A 19,218-nucleotide genomic window follows, 5' to 3' on the forward strand; every position below is an offset into this window, starting at 1 on the left:
CCCAACTGAGTGTGTTGATATCTTAACAATATTAAGGCTTCTGCTCCACAAGTAAAAGCTATCTTTCCCTTTATTGATGTCTTTCTTAATTTCTTCCTTTCCAATTTGCATGACTTTTATTTCTCTTTTTAGCCTAATTGCTCTGGTTTAAAACTTCTAATTGTCGAATAAAGTGGTAAAAGTGGTTCTTGTTCTTACAGGAAATACTTACATTAAGTATGATAGTAGCTCTTGGTTTTCCATATACTACCTTCATTAGGGTGAGGTAGTTTTCTTTTATCCTTAGTTTGTGGTGAGGGTTTTTTATAGTTTTGGGTTAAACATTTAAGTCTCCAATCCATTGTATTAGTCTATATTCATGCTGCTGATAAAGACATACCTGAGACTGGGAAGAAAAAGATGTTTAATGGACTCACAGTTCCACGTGGCTGGGGAGGCTTCACAATCATCCTGGAAGCCAAAAGGCACTTCTTACATGGTGGCAGCAAGAGAGAAACAGAGAGCCAAGCAAAACAGATTTCCCCTTATAAAACCATCAGATCTCATGAGACGTATTCACTAGCAAAAGAACAGTATGAGGGAAACTGCACTGCACATTTGTTCACAGATGTGTTAACTCTAAGCCGGGTTTTCACTTACTTAGACTATTTATCTTCCTGTCTGTAATTTTCCAAGGCAGATTATTGCACATTCACCTGTTATAACTACAGACTGTCACTTTTCATATGAATTACAGTGTGTTGGAAATTAACAAAATCATTTTTGCAAACAATATCTTAGGTGAGGCAGGTAGGGAAGGCCCCCGTGATTCAATTATCTCCCACTGGGTTCCTCCCACAACATGTAGGAATCATGGAAGCTACAATTCAAGATGAGATTTGAGTGGGGACACAGCCAAACCATATCATTCTACCCCGACCACTCCCAAATCTCATGTCCTCACATTTCAAAACCAATCATGCCTTCCCAACAGTCCTCCAAATTCTTAACTCATTTCAGCATTAACTCAAAAGTCCACAGTTCAAAGTCTCATCCAAGACAAGGCAAGTCCCTTCTGCCTGTGAGCCTGTAAAATCAAAAGCAAGTTAGTTACTTCCTAGATACAATGGTAGTACAGGCATTGAGTAAATACATCCATTACAAATGGGAAAAAGTGACCAAAGCAAAGGGGCTAAAGGCCCCATGCAAGTCCAAAATCCAGCAAGGCAGTCAAATCTTAAAGCTCCATAATGATCACTTTTGACTCCATGTCCCTCATCCATGTCACACTGATGCAAGAGGTGGGTTCCCATGGTCTTGGGCAGCTCTGGCCCTGTGGCTTTGCAGGGTACAGCCTCCCTCCCAGGTGCTTTCACAGACTGGCATTGAGTGTCTGAGGCTTTTGCAGGTGCACAGTGCAAGCTCTCAGTGGATTTACCATTCTAGGACCCGAAGGATGGTGGCCCACTTCTCACAGCTCCACTAGGTGATGCCCCAGTAGGGAATCTCTGTGGGGGCTCTGACCCCACATTTCCCTTCTGCACTGCCCTAGCAGAGGTTCTCTTTGAGGGCCCTATGCCTGCAACAAACTTCTGCCTGGGCATCCAGTCATTTCCATACATTCTCTGAAATCTAGACAGAGGTTCCCAAACCCCAATTATTGACTTATGTGCACTTGCAGGCTCAACACCACATGGAAGCTGCCAGGGCTTGGGGCTTGCACCCTCTGAAGCCACAGCCTGAGCATTTGCTCCTTTTAGCCACAGCTGGAGCAGCTGTAAATGCAGGACACCAAGTCCCTAGGCTGCACACAGCATGGGGAAAACATTTTTCCCCCTAGGCTTCCAGGCCTGTGATGGGAGGGGCTGCAATGAAGATCTCTGACATGCCCTAGAGACGTTTTCTCTATTGTCTTGGCAGTTAACATTCAGCTCCTCATTACTTAAGCAAATTTCTGCAGCCAGCTTGAATTTCTCCTCAGAAAAAGAAATTTTCTATTGCACTGTCAGGCTGAAAATTTTCTGAACTTTTATGCTCTGCTTCCCTTATAAAACTGAATGCCTTTAACAGCACCTCTTGAATGCTTTGTTGCTTATAAATTTCTTCTACCAGATACCCTAAATAATTTCTCTCAAGTTTCAAGTTCCACAAATTTCTAGGGCAGGGACAAAATGCTGCCAGTCTCTTTGCTAAAACATAACAAGAGTCACCTTTGCTCCGATTCCCAACAAGTTCCTCATTTCCATCTGAGACCACCTCAGCCTGGACTTTATTGTCCACATTGCTGTCAGCATTTGGGGCAAAGCCATTCAGCAAGTCTCAAGACTCTAGGAAGTTCCAAACTTTCCCACATTTTCTTATCTTCTTCTGAGTCTTCCAAACTGTTCCAACCTCTGCCTGTTACCCAGTTCCAAAGTCACTTCCACATTTTCAGATATCTTTTCAGCAGTGCCCCACTCTACTGCTACCAATGTACTGTATTAGACCATTTTCACACTGCTAATAAAGACATACCCAAGACTGGGAAGAAAAAGAGATTTAATGGACTCGCAGTTCCACATGGCTGTGGAGGCCATGGCAGAAGCTGAAAGGCACTTCGTACATGGTGGTGCCAAGAGAGAATCAGAGAGCCAAGCAAAATGAGTTTCCCCTTATAAAACCATCAGAACTTGTGAGACTTATTCACTACCATGAGAACAGTATGGGAAAAACTGCTGCCATGATTCAATTATCTCCTACTGGGTCTTTCCCACAACACGTGGGAATCATGGGAGCTACAATTCAAGATGAGATGTGGTGTGGACATAGCCAAACCATGTCATCCATTTTCAGTTAATTTTTGTATAAGGTGTAAGGAAGGGTCCAGTTTCAATTTCCTGCATATGGCTAGCCAGCACCATTCTTCCAGCACCATTTATTAAATAGGGAATCTTTTATCCATTGCTTGTTTTTGTCAGCTTTGTCAACACTTCTCAAAAGAATACATACATGAGACCAACAAACATGAAAAAAAGCTCATCACTTATTATTAGATAAATGCAAATCAAAACCACAATGAGATACCATCTCATGCCCATCATAATGGCAATTATTAGAAAGTCAAGAAACAAAAGATGCTGGTGAGGTTCTGAAGAAATAGGAATGCTTTTACATTGTTGGTGGGAATGTAAATTAGTTCAGCCATTGTGGAAGACAGTGTGGCAATTCCTCAAACATTTAGAACCAGAAATACCATTTGACCCAGAAATCTCATTACTGAGTATATACCCAAAGACATATAAGTCATTTTATTATAAAGATACTCGCATGCATATGTTCAGTGCAGCACTATTCATAGTAGCAAAGACATATAATTAACCCAAATGCCCATCAATGATAGACTGGATAAAGAAAATGTGGTACATATACACCATGGGATACTATGCAGCCATAAAAAAGAATGAAATCATATCCTTCACATGGCCATATATGAAGCTGGAAGCCATTATCTTCAGCAAACTAATGCAGGAACAGAAAATTAAACACCTCATGTTCTCACTTATAAGTGGGAGCTGAACAATGAGAACACATGGACACAGGGTGGGGAACAACAAACACTGGGGCCTGTCAGGGGACTGTGGGGGTCGGGGAGATCATAAGGAAGAATAGCTAATGGATGCTGGGTGTAATACCTAGGTGATGGATTGATAGGTGCAGCAAACCACTGTGGCACACCTTTACCTATGTAACAAACTTGCACATCCTGCACATGTACCCTGGAAATTAATAAAATAAAATAAAATAAAAAATTAGGCAGTATAAGTACAGTTTTGCAACATAGACCTATTGCAAAGTGGAGAAGTCTGGGCTTTTAGTGTAGCCATCATCTGAATAGTATATATTGAACCAATTAAGTACTTTTTCATTTCTCACCACCCTGCACCTGCCTCACTATTCTGTCTCCAATGTCTACTACTCCACTTCCTATATCCATGTGTATGCATTATTTATCTCCCACTTATAACTGAGAACATGTGATATTTGACTTCCTGTTTCTGAGTTATTTTGTTTAATACATGATTATTTATAACATGATTTTTTTATGGCTGAGTAGTATTCCATGGTGTATGTATGTGTGTGTGTGTGTGTTTGTGTGTGTATAGTAATTTTAATCCAATCATCCATTGATGGACATTTAGGTTGATTTCATGTATTTGCTATTGTGAATAGTGCTGCACTAAACCTATGAGTGGAGGTATCTTTTGGTATAATGATGTATTTTCCTTCAGGTAGATATGTAGTAGTGGGATTGCTGCACCAAATGGTAGATATATTTTTAGCTCTTTGAGAAAGCTGCATACTGATTGCCATAAAGATTGTACTTATTTGCGTTCCCACCAACAGTGTGTAAGTGTTCCCTTTTCTCTGCATCTTTGCCAACATCTGTTATTATTTGACTTTTTATTAATAGCCATTTTTACTGGTATAAAATGGTATCTCATTGTGGTTTTAATTCACATTTTTCTCATGATTAGTAATGTTGAGCATGTTTGCATATGCTTTTTGGCCATTTATATGTCGTTTTTAAAAATTATCTCTTCATATTACTTGATCACTTTTAATGGGGTTGAGTTTTTCTCATTATGACTGAAATGTTTGAGTTCCTTGTAAATTCCAGATATTAGCCCTTTGCCACATACATACTTTGCAAATATTTTGTCCCATTCTGAAGATTCTCTGTTCACGCTATTGATTCTTTCCATGGCCATGCGGAAGTTTTTTACTTAAGTCTCATTTGTATATTTTTGCCTCTGTTGCCTGTGCTTTTGAGGTCTTAGTCAGGAATTTTTTGCCAAGGCCATTTTCCTCTGTTTCTTTGTTGATTTTCTGCCTCAATAATTTGCCTAGTGCTGTCAGTGGAATGTTGAAGTCCCCGCTATTATTGCATTGCTGCCTAGCTCTTAAGTCAAGTAATATTCGTTGTATAAATCTGGGTGCCCCAGTGTTTGGTGCATATATATTTAGGATTATTACATCTTTTTGTTGAATTGATTTCTTCATGATTATATTATGACATTACTTGTCTTTTTAAACTGATGTTTATTTAAAGTTTGCTTGATCAGATGTAGATATAACTACTCCGGCTTGCTTTTGTTTTCCATTTAAATTGAATATTTTTTCCACCCCATTAACTTAAGTCTCCAAGTGTCTTTATCAATAAGGTGAGTTTCTTGTAAGAAGTGTGTGGTTGGATCCTTTTTTTAATCCATTTTATCAACCTATTTATTTTAATTGGCATATTTAATCCATATTCAGTCATGGTTAATATTCCTGTCATAATATTAATTGTTATATAGCTACTTTGTAGCCTTATTTGTGTAACTGTTTTATAAGACTTTTGAGTTTTATACTTTCAGATGTTTTTATTATGGGAAGTATTGAACAAATTTTGTATCCATGTTTATAACTTCCTTGAGCATTTCTTGTAAGTTTGGTCTAGTGGTGACAGATTTTCTCAGTGTTTGCTTGTCTGCAAAAGACTTTATTTCTTTTTCATTTATGAAGCTTATTCTGGCAGTATACACAAGTCAGAGTTTACAGCTTTTTTCCTTAAGCACCTTGAAAATAAAATCCCAGTCTCTTCTGGCTTGTAAGGCTTCTGCTGAGAAGTCCACTGTTAGTCTGATGGGGTTTCCTTTATAGGTTACTATATGCTTTTCTTCTGCTGATTTTAGGAATTTTTTCCTTCATATTGAACTTAGTCTGATGACTGTATGTCTTGGTGAGATTCTTCTTACAATGTTTCTCTGGAGTTTTTTGAGTTTCTTGTATCAAGATACCTAGATTTCTTCCTGGACTAGGGAAGTTTTCGATAATTATTTTCTCAAATAGTTTCCCAGACTTTGGGTTTTTTTCTTCTCCCCCAGGAATACCTATAATTTGCAAGTTAGGACATTTTACATAGTTCCATACTTATCAAAAGCTTAGTTCACTTTTTAATTCTATTTTTTTTTTTGTTTTTGTCTGACTGGATAAATTAAAAAGTACTGTCTTCAAGCTCTGAGGTTCTTTTTTCTGCTTGGTCTAGTCTATCATTGAAGATTTCATCTGTATTTTGTAATTCCTTCAATCAATTTTCCTTTCCAGAGGTTTCTTTTTTTTTCTTTTTTTAAAAAATCTATCTCTTTGGCAAATTTATCATTCATATCCTGGATTGGTTTTCTGATTTCTTTGTATTGGTTTTCAGCTTTCTCTTGAATCCTGTTGAGCTTCTTTAAAATCAATATTTTGAATTATTTATCTGAAATTTCATGTATTTCATTTTGGTTAGGAACTATTGCTAAAGAGTTAGTGCAATGCTTTAGGGTTATTATAACGCCCTGTTCTTTTATACTTCCAGAATTGTTCTATTGGTTCCTTCTCATTTGAAAAGAAAAATATCACATCTTATTTTTAAATTTACTTTTATTTGGATGGGACATTTTTTCCCTAAAGGATGTGAATATAACCTATTTTGAATAAGATCATTAGGCTTTGAGTCTGAGTGTTTTCAGTGGCAAAGACTGTATGAATTTTTTTCATTATAGGTAGCCTTAGTGTGGTGATTTTCTCAAGTGCCAGTTGTCATAGAAATGTTCTAGGTGTGTGAGCACGCTCACTGCCTCCTTTGGAGCTGGGGTGGCAGAGGTCTCCATAAGCTTATCTGCATTGGTATCAATGGATTTTGTATTGAGTTGTGCAGTTTAACCTACAGGCCAGTACGTGGCACTTGAAGGAGGTAAGAGCCAGTGGTGGTGGTGGTGGTGGTGGTAGCAGATGGGTTTATGCTTTATATTTGCTTATCAGGAGAAGGCCTCTAGTGCTTCAGGCAGTGGGTGGTGAAGTAGGGCAGAGCTGGACCAGGTGGGGCCACCCTCAGATATCCCAATGGTGGACACAAGCACTAACCCTGACAGAGATGGTGGAGGAGTGATTTAGGCGCTGTATGATTTCCTTGGTTATAAATAGCCTTAGTGTAGTGACTTCCTCAAATGCCAGTTGTAGTATTAATGTACAAGGCAGGTGAGCAGGCTCAGGGCCTCCTAAGCAGCTGGGGTGGTGTGGGTGATGATGGTAGCAGAGGTTGCACAAAGCATATTTCCTTCCCGAGCACTGTGCACTTATGTCAGCAGTTGAAATGGACTGTGCAGGTTGACCTCCTGGCCAGTTGAAGGCACTTGTAGGTGACAGGCAGCTGGGGTGGTGGTAGTAAGGTCTATGCTTGATCTTTACTAACAAGGAGAAGTACTCTAATGTCCCAGGGAATGTTCTGGGTTGTGGAACTCTCAGGGGCTCTGATCCCATGCTTTGCCTATGAGGTGGGTAATGGGGTAAAATTTTGATGGGGCTGCATCGGGCATGCCCATAATCAGGCTCCCCAATAGCAGGTGCAAGTGCTAGCCCTGATGGGTGATAAAAAGTAGTTCTCAGGCCACTGGGGCAATACTAGAAGGAGTGGAGACACCTCTGTCATTCCAAAGAGCCAGCATGGTAAATGAGGAGTGGCTTGGGCTTCAAAATTTAGCAGGTGGCAGTGAGACCTGCCTTGCTTCCAGGGTCTCCACCCTGCAGAGCTCCCTCCTGAAGCCTACTACTGGCAGCAAGCTGAAACAAATAGCTAAGTTACAAGCAGAACATCTCAGATTGCAAAACTGTCCCCGGCTGAAGACTTTCCTGGCTGGGACAAAAACTGGGGCTCCCAGATGATACCCTTCCTAGCCTGGTCTTGCAAAGGGGAGGTCACCCACCTCCTGCATGCACACTTCAATCCCATACCACTCTCTTCTCTCGGTTCTGGCCATGGGGACTCCTCTCCTGTTTGAGACTAGATCACAAATCTCAGTCTGGAGACTTGCCCAGCTAATGACTGCTGCCCATGTGGCTTACAGATTTCAGTAGAGACTCCTATAGTTAGGATATTTATTGGCCACCTTCTATTGGAGCCAGGGTCTGGAATGCATGCAACACACTTCCACTGCTACCCCTTCTCAAGGTCTCCCCACTGCTCCCAACATCAGATCCAGCGATTGGTAGGGTCAAGGAGCTCCCCCTTGGCCTAGATTGCCTAGCTCCCCAGTGGGAATGTGTATTGTGGAGACACTTTCTCCCTGTCTCATGCACTGGGGACTCACTCTCAATTTTCCACTGAACCCACGGCACAGGCTGCTGCCACCAAATTCATCAAAGTATCTGGAGTTTCTTTTGCTTTTATGTTAATCACCTGTGTTCCTTCTTGGATAAAAGTTTACAGTGTGAATCTCTATACACTATTTTGCTACTTCCTTGTGAATGAGGCATTCCAGCAAAGCCCCTAATTTGCCCTCTTTAAAAAAAATGCCTCTGTCTTCTAAGGTTTTTCTGAGAAATTTGTTAGTCATTTCATTGAGAATTCCTTTTATGTGACAAGTTGCTTTACTCTTCTTGCTTACAATATTATCTCTTTATCTCTGACTTTTGACAGTTTATAATGTGTCTTGATATGGTTTTTCAGCTATCATTTTTTCAAATATTCTTTCTGTTCTTTTCTCTCTTTTTCTTCTGAGATTTTTGAAATGCATATATTTTTCCACTGGATGTTAGCCCATAAGTCCCTTAGGCACTCCATTCATTTTTATTTATTCTTTTTTTTTTTTTTTTGAGATGGAGTCTCGCCCTGTCACCCAGGCTTGAGTGCAGTAGTGAGATCTCGGCTCACTGCAACCTCCACCTCTCGGGTTCAAGCAATTCTCCTGCCTCAGCCTCCTGAGTAGCTGGGACTACAGGTGTTGTGTGCACCACCACACCAGGCTAATTTTTGTATTTTCAGTAGAGATGGGTGTTTCACCATATTGGCCAGGCTGGTCTTGAACTCCTGACCTTGTGATCCACCTGCCTCAGCCTCCCAAAGTGCTGGGATTACAGGCATGAGCCACCGTGCCCAGCTTCATTTTTCCTTTATTCTTTTTGCTTCTCAGACGCAATAATTTTAAATGACCTATCTTTTTTTTTATTTTTTTTATTATACTTTAGGTTTTAGGGTACATGTGCACAATGTGCAGGTTTGTTACATATGTATCCATGTGCCATGATGATTTCCTGCACGCATTAACTCGTCATTTAGCATTAGGTATATCTCCTAAATGACCTATCTTTAAGTTCACTTATTCTTACTTCTGTTTCTTGAGTCTCTCATTGAATCCCTCTACTGAATTTTTAAATTGTCATTTTATTTTTCAGTTCAAAAATTTTTACGTTTCTTTATTATAATTTTTTTAGCTTATTTCCATTATTTCTGTTTTTCTCTTGTCTTGTAAGTAAGATCTTTATATTTCTACAGGAAGATTATCTGGAGATTTAATTTGTTATTTAAAAATTGTCTTTGTTTTTATTTTTTTCTGTTTCTTTGTATGCCTTTTGATCTTTTGCTGAAAACTGGGTTTTTGAAAAAACATACACCTTCCCAGCCTTTGAAGACTGGCTTCATGCATTAGACCATCACACATTAGCAGGTCATGTTCTGTGCCTGGGGTCAGCTCAGCATGAAGGCTTGATGTATTCTTGGGCATTTCTAGGGATACGTGCTTTCTAGATGTATGTATGTGTGAGTGTGTGTGTGTGTGTGTGCATGTGTGTATTCGATTCACCAAATACATGGCCCAAATTCATGGCCCAAATCGTGTTTCCTTTTAGAAAAACCCAAAGAATACAGTAGACTTAAACTGTGTTTAAACAACACTGCAGGACATTTTTTTAAAAAGGGCAGATTCCACAAAAATTTTAAATTGCCTAGATAATTTATTGATGCCTTCTGTAGACTACAAAAAGTCATAGACAGCACACAACTCATAAAAGTTAGGGTACAAGCCTGACTACCAGAGAATGTACACAGATATTTTAAAAATCCATAATTGTATTCAACAAAGGTAAGTGCAGTTTTTATTTTAAGTAATGGTACCTAGGCATTGAATTCTATTCTTATGCCTGTGAAAGTATTTATGGTTCTACACCTAAAAGCCATATATACCTATAACTTCTTTATAAAACTCTTGATAGTTGGCAAAACTAAATCATATATAACATAAACATATAATATCTGGAATTATTATATTTGGGAAAAAAATGCCTTGATCAAAAGTGCTAACGAATTTGTATAAAAATAATTATGGTATCTTAAGATTTCATTGACGCTTCAAACTACATTGGAGCCAGGCGTGGTGCCTCACACCTGTAACGCCAACACTCTGGGAGGCCGAGGTGGGTGGATCACTTGAGGCCAGGAGATTGAGACCAGCCTGACCAACATGACAAAACCACATCTCTAAAAAAATACAAAAATTAGCTGGGCATGGTCGCTCATGCCTGTAGTCCCAGATACTGGGGAGGCTGAGGCATGAGAATCATTTGAGCCTGGGAGGCGGAGGTTATGGTGAGCTGAGATCGTGCAACTGCACTCCAGCCTGGGCAACAGAATGAGACTCTGTCTTTAAAAAACAGACAAACAAACAAACAAAAATGCATTGGAGTGCGAAACTCATGGGAGGAAGAGGTCAAGGAGAGAGATTGATATGGAAAACCCATGTTGTTTTTTACAGAAATATTAAAAGTTGTCTAAAGGATTTTATCCGAAATAACACAGAACTGTACAAAGATACATAGTAAATAAGAAGCTGTGAAGGTTTGTTGCTATGAAAATCACATCTGGCTTCACAAAAATTGTACCTGTCAAGAAGTAAATCATGTAAATATATAATCAGAGATACAAATAATTCTGTCTTATAATGGCAATTTTCTTGTAATAAGTCCTAGCAAGATCGTTTTCATTCATTATAGTCTGTGCTTTCTTGTTTCTATCGCAGTTTGGAAGCTTTTTGTTGGGGCTTCGTGGTAAAACTTGTGTTGCATTAGCTTGGCTTCCTGTATCTAAATGTATGAAACTATATAAGTTAATTTTATCACAAAAAAGTATACATCTCATAACAAAAAAATGTGGAATATACAACTATTTTAATTAAATAATCATTTTTATTCCCATTATTATAATGCCAGCATTTTCTTAGCTTTACTCTGTGAACCCTTGAAATTGTGGAATTCTGTGTTAAAACTTGAAAAAAATAAATTGGGCTGCATATTTTAGCACCATAGAGTGTTCACAGTAGGACAAGCCTTATTATGGTTTAAAATGTCTATATCAATTTAAATATGTATTTACACAAACCACTAAAAATATAAACTTAATTTATATTTTCTGATATAATCTTTGGCACAGACTACAAAATTAAATATTTACATGCATATCCTATAAGTAGATGTTTAACCTCATTTTCTGACATAATTATACTCCCAAATTTACTGATTTTTAAACTTCTCATACTCCTACAGTTTTTTTAAAAAGAGAAAAACGAGAACTTTATACATGCTAAACATGCATAGTATAGTAGTTAAACGCATCAGATTAGATGTCAGATCTGAGTTCAAACTTTAAATCTACTATTTATTAATTATGTGACCTTGACCCAATTACTTTACATCTCTAAACATCAGTTTCGTCGTGTGTAAAGTAGGAATAATAATAGTATCAATCGCACAGGGTACAGGATAAAATGTGGTAATGCACTTACCACATTGCTTGCCATACGTTAATTACTCAATAGGAGTGGATATGGTAGTTTTATTTTAGTATTATTGCTATAATTCAGTATTATTTTTATTACTAACATTATCACCTATTATTACGCTATTATTGTCATTTTCCTTGAAAAGGCATTGAGAAAATGATTAGTGCTAAAATATAATTTTCAGAAAGTTAAAATCATGGCTTTCATACAAATATAAAATGACACGTTTTATGTATGTAACAAAATATCACATGTACCCCATAAATGTGTACAAATATATATCAATAAAAAATTAAAAATATAAAATGAACATGTGTTAAACATTTTATGTGATTCATAGATGAAGAAAACAATTATAAGATGTTAAAACAAGTTCAAAAGGGTGTTTGAATAAAAGGTACTTAGACAACTTTGAATGCTGAAATAATTTCTCAAAAGATGCAAAACTAGTTGAAATCACATAGAACAATAAAAGCTAATCTTTGGGAGTCATGATTTCCACATTGTGGAAATCAATTCTATTTCTATCAGGCAAAATGAATTTGTATTGTTATAGAAAAAAATCACAAGGAAACTCAGTTTTTTACAACTTAACTTCCACACACGCAAAGTCATAAAATAGGCTTGTCAGCAGAAAGTCACTTAAAGGGGCTGGGCGCAGTGGCTCACACCTGTAATCCCAGCACTTTCGGAGGCCGAGGCAGGTGGATCACAAGGTCAGGAGATCGAGACCATCCTGGCTAACACGGTGAAACCCCGTCTCTACTAAAAATACAAAAAAATTAGCCGGGCATGGTGGCGGGCACTTCTAGTCCCAGCTGCTTGGGAGGCTGAGGCAGGAGAATGGCGTAAACCTGGGAGGCGGAGCTTGCAGTGAGCCGAGATCGCGCAACTGCACTCCAGCCTGGGCGAGAGAGCGAGACTCCGTCTCAAAAAAAAAAAAAAAAGTCACTTAAAGGTCCATCCACCCTCTATGGAATCAGATCAGATAATCCTCATTTCCACGTCTTGAACAATTTTTCTGATGCTTTTTTTTTTTTTTTTTTTTGCTAAAACACTTTTGGCATACCCAATTACTTATGATAATAATTTAAATTAAAGTTTTCTAAAACCATCACATTGGTTGGGTCAGGGATCATTATTACTATAATGTTAATGAGAAACTTCAGGCAAATGAATCTAGCAAATGATTCCTAGTTACTCTAAGTGGGAAAATAAGACCATGACTCATTCTCTTGACTTCAGGCTCAATTTCATTTCCACTAGAATATATATACTTACATTCAAACTAAGGGGAGACAAAAGCAAAAGAGAAACAAGGAAGAGAAATAATGCTATTTTAATTTTGAATATTCGGTGACTACTTTTGTCTTTAATAACTGCTCCTGTGTATCTTTAGAGATGATAACCATATTACCAATTAGTTTCTCTTCAAAAGATTCAACATTCCCCAAACTCCTCTTCTTAATCAAGCAGTATCCAGATAATAATAATGTTAGCCAGATTTTGAGCATTAGTACCATGCCCATGCAGAAAAGTCTTGGGTCTTTGGATGCAAATTTATGAGGAAATCTTTCTATGAGTTTTGGTTCATGATTCATCTGTGTGTGTACCCTGACTGTCAGCTGAGTGAAGCATCAATTAACAATAGCAATTGTTTTGAAGATTTGGCTTAGCCAGAGCATGCAGCTATGGATTTTCTGGTTCTGACTTTTACCATAACATCTGAATTTAAAGTGATATGATACATGACACTCAATGATACAGAATTTTAGTTGTGTGAGTTATTGCTGATTTCAGATAGTATTTTAAAAATTCTAAATGTGAGACTGATTTCAGATGGAAGCTGAAATCAGATGATTTAGATTATCATTAAAGAGATACAAACAGTGGTTAGAGGGGGTAATACAAATATATCAGTGGAAAGTGATAAATGAAAATCTCCTTTGTAAAATAAATATATTATTAGGCTTTTACAAATAGGCCAATATAAAGTCAGGGAGCATTTTTGTGTATAATTTTATGAGTTTTCTTTATTGTTCACCTTTTAGATTTTAGTGTTATATATTTTTAAAAATAAGCTTCAAAGGCTAGGAAAGAATTTCTAGAAAATATGTTAATTAATATTACTTACTGAATTATTTTCCATTTTGCTTACTAAAGAGGTTTGGGGATAAGGAGTTAACTTCAGATTAAAATAGAAAACAATAAACCTTGACTCCACTGAAGATAAATAAGATCTCTCAGCAGGGAAAAACACAGGATAAGTCTATGACCATTCTGTCTGCAAATAGTATTAAAACCAAAGTACTACATTTCATACAGCAAAAATAGAAAGGCAATTATATTCAGGTTTACTTTAAAATATGAGTTCTCATATAAAATGGATCAGGCATCTTATGTATAGCTTCGACAAATAAATAATAAAAGAAAAACCAGAGCTCTTCACTCAGACTACTAAATGAGAGGAGACATTTTTTATATAATGCCAGGATCACAGTATGTGAAATTTCCTCAGTTTATCTGAGCACTGATTAATGAAGTGCATGGTATCTTGGAAAGGGAAACTTTTTCAATATGCTTTGAGAGACACCTAGTGGCTGAAGGTAATTTTGTCATGTACAGATCCTTAATATTATCCAATCTACACTTGATATTTGTATAAAGTGTTTTTAATCCTGTGTTTCAGATAGGTATACATTTTGAGAATGTCTGTTATTTTCAATTGTAACTCTATTGGACTTTTCCTCCCAATTATCTTTCTAAATCCCTTAAGGTATGATCCAAAAAGTGATTCATGGTCAACTGTGGCACCTCTGAGTGTTCCTCGAGATGCTGTTGCTGTGTGCCCCCTTGGAGACAAACTCTATGTGGTTGGAGGATATGATGGACATACTTATTTGAACAAAGTTGAGTCATATGATGCACAGAGAAATGAATGGACAGAGGTATTCAAATTAAAATATTCAAATTACTATATTTCACGTTTTAAAAAGAAGATATTAAAATATATTTTTGAAATGAATTGTGTTCTCTTCTCTAGGCCCTAACAAGATCTTTTAGTGAAATTTATAGTATATGCTCTATCTATGCCTTAGAGAATTGCAAGTTGATCTAGTTGATATGATATGACATGATAGTTGATAACAGGACCCATCAGTACTTATATAAAAGAGGACAGACCATTCTCTTGACTTCATGAAAGCATTCCCTTTAAAGAAAATAAGCGAATTCAATAAAATACTTCAGTAATAAATAAATTAAATAAAGCATTTTACCATGGCCAACTTTTTATGTATATGTTGTGACCTCAGAACCAAAGGGCAACATCCTCTTCCACAAGTATCTGCCCTTTTTATTGGCTGGCACCCAGGAGACAAGCCTTCAATCTTTACCATATAGAGACTGTGTAGACTGCAAAAGTCCTAAATTCTTCAGTCAGTCAATAATTTAGTAAACAATAAGGGACCAGAATTAAAACCTCTCAAAAGTGCTGGGCATCTATTAGAACTAATTTCAAGGAGAATACAAAAAACAGCATTGAAATGGCATCTTTGAGATGTTAAAGGCAAATTTGACCCTTTTGACTGCTTTGCCAGTGATAGCCCTAGATTTATTCTAAAATATTTAATAATACTTTGTCAATTAAATGATGAGTTAACAAAAAACATAAAATATGATTAACTCTTTACCATCTCCACAAACAAGCAAACCTTGTATTTGGTACCTAACTTCATCTTCCCTTCTACTGACTTCATGCTACTCTGTATTCTACAAGGTACAGCTCTCTATAGCTCTAAATAAATTGGTGCTAATATAATGACAGCTGATAATGAGATTTTAGTCTCTCTCTTCCAATAATCTGATTCATTAAGACTCAGAAACCCTCAAATGCTACAATGTAGGTAGCTGCTATTTTATCAATGCTTAGGACCAACGAGAAATGGAAGGAAAACAAATATCATGCAAGGTGTTAGGACAAATACAATAATCAAGATGTTTGACCAGCTTGTGGGATTTATTTTTCTGAAGATTGTAGACAAGTAGCTAAGAGTCCTAGATTATATCTTTGGCTGTGTCACTGTTTCATCGTGTGATCTTGAAAAGAGTGAAAGAGAACTAACAGATGGTGGGATTATAACTACTAAGTGCAAATTGTCATTCGTCATTTCACTCAATCATCACTAAAACCTTGACGTGTTAGTATAATTAGGTGTAATTTTTCAAGTGAGAATATTTTCAGAGAGATGAAATTTATTTAAGATCACCTGATCCTCAAACTCAGGTTTTTACCATTCTAAAGGCTATGTTTTTTCCACCACACTACACTGTTAACTAGGCTGCAGTTTCTCTCATCTTTAGACAAGGTGATGTAGACCAAAATAAGTAAGGACTTCTTCAACTATATTGAATGTAATATTTTATATTATGCTGAAATCAGAGTTCCAACTGTGTTTTGTTTCTTGTTTTGTGTTTTAGGAAGTTCCTGTTAACATTGGAAGAGCTGGTGCATGTGTTGTAGTGGTGAAGCTACCCTAAGCTATCTATCTTTATCAAATGGAATGAAACTGGATAATTTCAAGAAACTGAGTAGGACAAAGGGAGAAAGAAATACATGTTCTTTTTCCTGCAATTAATAATCAGACTGGAAAATTGTTGTATCGTTTTAATTTATAGTTACAATTGCTTTCATTTGTGAAGCCAAAATGTTTTTAAACATGAATTACATATGAATTATTAAGAATATGTGCTTTCACAGCTGATAATAGAAAAGGGAATCCCATAGTCTAGATATAGCACCATTACTACAAAATTCTAAAATATTTAATGAAAATTGATGATGGCCACAGTGTGCAGGTTATAAAAGCATTAATACATTTCAAGGTAAGAGCCTTAGAAGTTAAAAACATTTTCAGTTTTTTTTTTAAAAAACGTACTCTTGTTATCTGGAACATAGAAATAATAAAAGGTAACATCTAAAGCTTAAAATAGTCTGATTTTTAGTAAGCCATTATTCTCCCATTCAAGTAATATCCCAAAGAGCTAAACAATTCCTTACATTTACCAAGAGGAAAGCTTTCACTGTGTTGAAGCTAAAAAAAATAATGGCTCTTTGACAAAACTTGTTATGTTGATCATAGTATGTCAAAATTTTTACAGGTTTGCTCATCTGCCAGAGCACACATATAAATTTGATATTTCTTAACATATTGTCTTGTTAGATTTGTTACCAGTAAAATATTATTGTAATTTCATATACACAGCTTATACAATGAAATAATAAATATTTATCATATTGATACAAACTGTGACCTCAGCTTCAGAGTGTCAGGGCCTCACTTGTATAGAATGTAATGTTCTCCTCAAACATTTATGTTAACTCTATAAACAAATATCGTTAAGTTAAACAAGTTTTCAAAAACAAAACAATTTTTAAAGTACATTAAAATTGAGGATGTTACTCAGTGTTAACACATGGGAACACCAAAATATTCAATAAGCCTGGTCAATTCTATTGTTATCTTCTTTGTACCAAAATATGCTTTTCTGTTACTGTTATATTATCCAGTAGAAAATGTTAGGATATGTGTGCTATACAAAAAAAATACTTTTTAAGTTTCAAAATAACAAAAATGGCTAGTTGAATAGTATTTTATGTGTAATTCTTCCATTTATTCCACTTAATTATACAACTAAGATGAAATATTGAAAAACCCTTTGTGAAAGTAACTTTTCAAGTAAATGCACAATTTTAGAATTTCTATAAATAAGTTCTTTTAAACCGTCTTTTTATTGTGGATTGTGAAATCAAAATCTGGAGAAATGCTTGTAAAATATACTACTAGCTTTTGAGTTTTAAGAAAGAACAACGTAAGTTGTACAAAGATATTTGTACTTTGACAAATTGAATTTAAATAAACTTTATTTCCTCTCACTATAGTGTGGCTTTAGAATATATCAAGTACAACCTGAATGGACTTTTTGATTTTACATTTCCTATATCACTAAAACACTTAAACACAAAAATAAAATTCCACTCCTTTATTTCTTCTTACACCTGCCATTGTATCTAATACACTCTAAAGAGTGAGCTATAGATGTCACTCTAAAGAGTGAGCTATAGATTTTTGCAGTTCTGGAGGTGAAGATAGAGACATAGAGAGGCTGTGAAACACACCTACAGCCCTGTTAGGTCTTTTGAATTCACACCTTATTGCAATCAGTGTAGAAGTAGAGTTACCTAAACCTTTATTGCCAATGCACAGCTTGGCCTGTTAAGTTAAATGTGGGTGTCAACCAGTGGAAAAGATCAAAGGACCTTTTGCAGCCTAGCTTGCCAATCCTCCAGTAACAATGAGGTGCTACCAATAGGCAGACCGTGTCTAGAGTCATGCATGGACAAGAGGAAAGTGAAAGTTGAATACTCTCTTCTCAATGGCATAGCTGGGCTTGATTAAGTATTGACTCGTAGAAGAGACATGTATGTTTCCCAGGGCTACCCCTTCATAGCTGCATTTAAAAATGGTATTCAGGCCACTATGGCTGCTGTGGTTTGAATATTTTTTTCCCTCGAAAACTCATGTTGAAACTTAATTCCTAATGTAGCAGTATTGAGAGGCAGGGCCCTTAAGAGGTGATTGGGCCATGAGGCCTGTGTCCTCCTGAATGGATTAATCCATTCATGGATTAATTGATTATTATAAGAGTGGGGGACTGGTGACTTTATATGAAAAGGAAAGAAGAGTGACCTAAGCTAGCATGCTCAGGGTGCACCGTATGTCCCCTGGTCATGTGATGCTATGTGTTACCTTGGGACATACCTGACAGCTCTTACCAACAAGAAGGCCATCCCAGATATGGCCCCTCAACCTCAGACTTCTCAGCCTGCCTAACTGTAAGAAATTAATTCTTTTTCTTTATAAATTACCCAGGTTCTGTTTTAAGCCTCAGAAAATGAACTAAGAAGACAATGCCCTAGATGAGCTGCCAAAATCTGAGCAGATGTGAGCCATCAGAATAGGGACCTGCAGAGGCCCAGGGCACTCAAACATAACTGTGCTTGTCTCAGTCAAACTTAATTGGGAAAAGGAGGAGAAAGAGCGGGCCCTTGCTGACATGCTTTAGCAGAGATAACCTATCAGGGCTAGTTTAAACAAATATGTATAGGAAAGGGTGTTATTTATATATTCTTTCAAGAGCGCAAGGGCTCACATATTTACTATACTCAGATCTGAAAGACAATGCTGCTTCTTGATTTTTTTCTATAATCACTAAGACCATGATGATTCTCTAACACTGTCCGTCACCTTCCTTTATTTCCACAGGGCATGCAAGAACTTCTACAAAACTTCTATACCACACAGAAGCTGAAGGAGACTCTGGGGCACTAAATTCAGATCCTTTCTCTGCACAACAATACCATTTTTCAATCTGACTCAGGTGTGGCTGTTGCCCCTTTTTGATATGGAGGGAACACTGAAAGACAGTTTCCTTTTGGAGTTCCAGATGCAATATAGAAAAAAAACCCTGTGACTCTGGATTTTATTTTCAATTTTCTAACAAGACTGCTACCTTGAGACCTTAGTCTAGGTAAAGAAAAAAAAAGGCCATGAAACACATATGTCCT

The 19,218-nt window shown here is 36.8% G+C and overlaps 1 protein-coding gene across 2 annotated transcripts in view; it reads left to right on the forward strand.

The window, feature by feature from the left end:
- KLHL4 (kelch like family member 4) overlaps nt 1-18,982 on the forward strand; it is a 160,120-nt gene extending 141,138 nt beyond the window's left edge. The window contains exons 10-11 of one of the 2 annotated variants that reach the window (XM_032757247.2): nt 14,368-14,539; nt 18,917-18,982. In XM_032757247.2, the coding sequence (XP_032613138.1) occupies nt 14,368-14,539; nt 18,917-18,982 (238 nt within the window). Of the gene's footprint in view, nt 1-14,367; nt 14,540-16,070; nt 17,520-18,916 lie in introns of those variants that run through there. The other variant, XM_032757246.2, reaches the window with a different exon arrangement.
- Nucleotides 18,983-19,218: the final 236 nt, after the last annotated feature.

Source organism: Hylobates moloch, unplaced genomic scaffold (genome assembly GCF_009828535.3).
Source record: "Hylobates moloch isolate HMO894 unplaced genomic scaffold, HMol_V3 SCAFFOLD_7, whole genome shotgun sequence".
NCBI lineage: Eukaryota > Metazoa > Chordata > Mammalia > Primates > Hylobatidae > Hylobates > Hylobates moloch.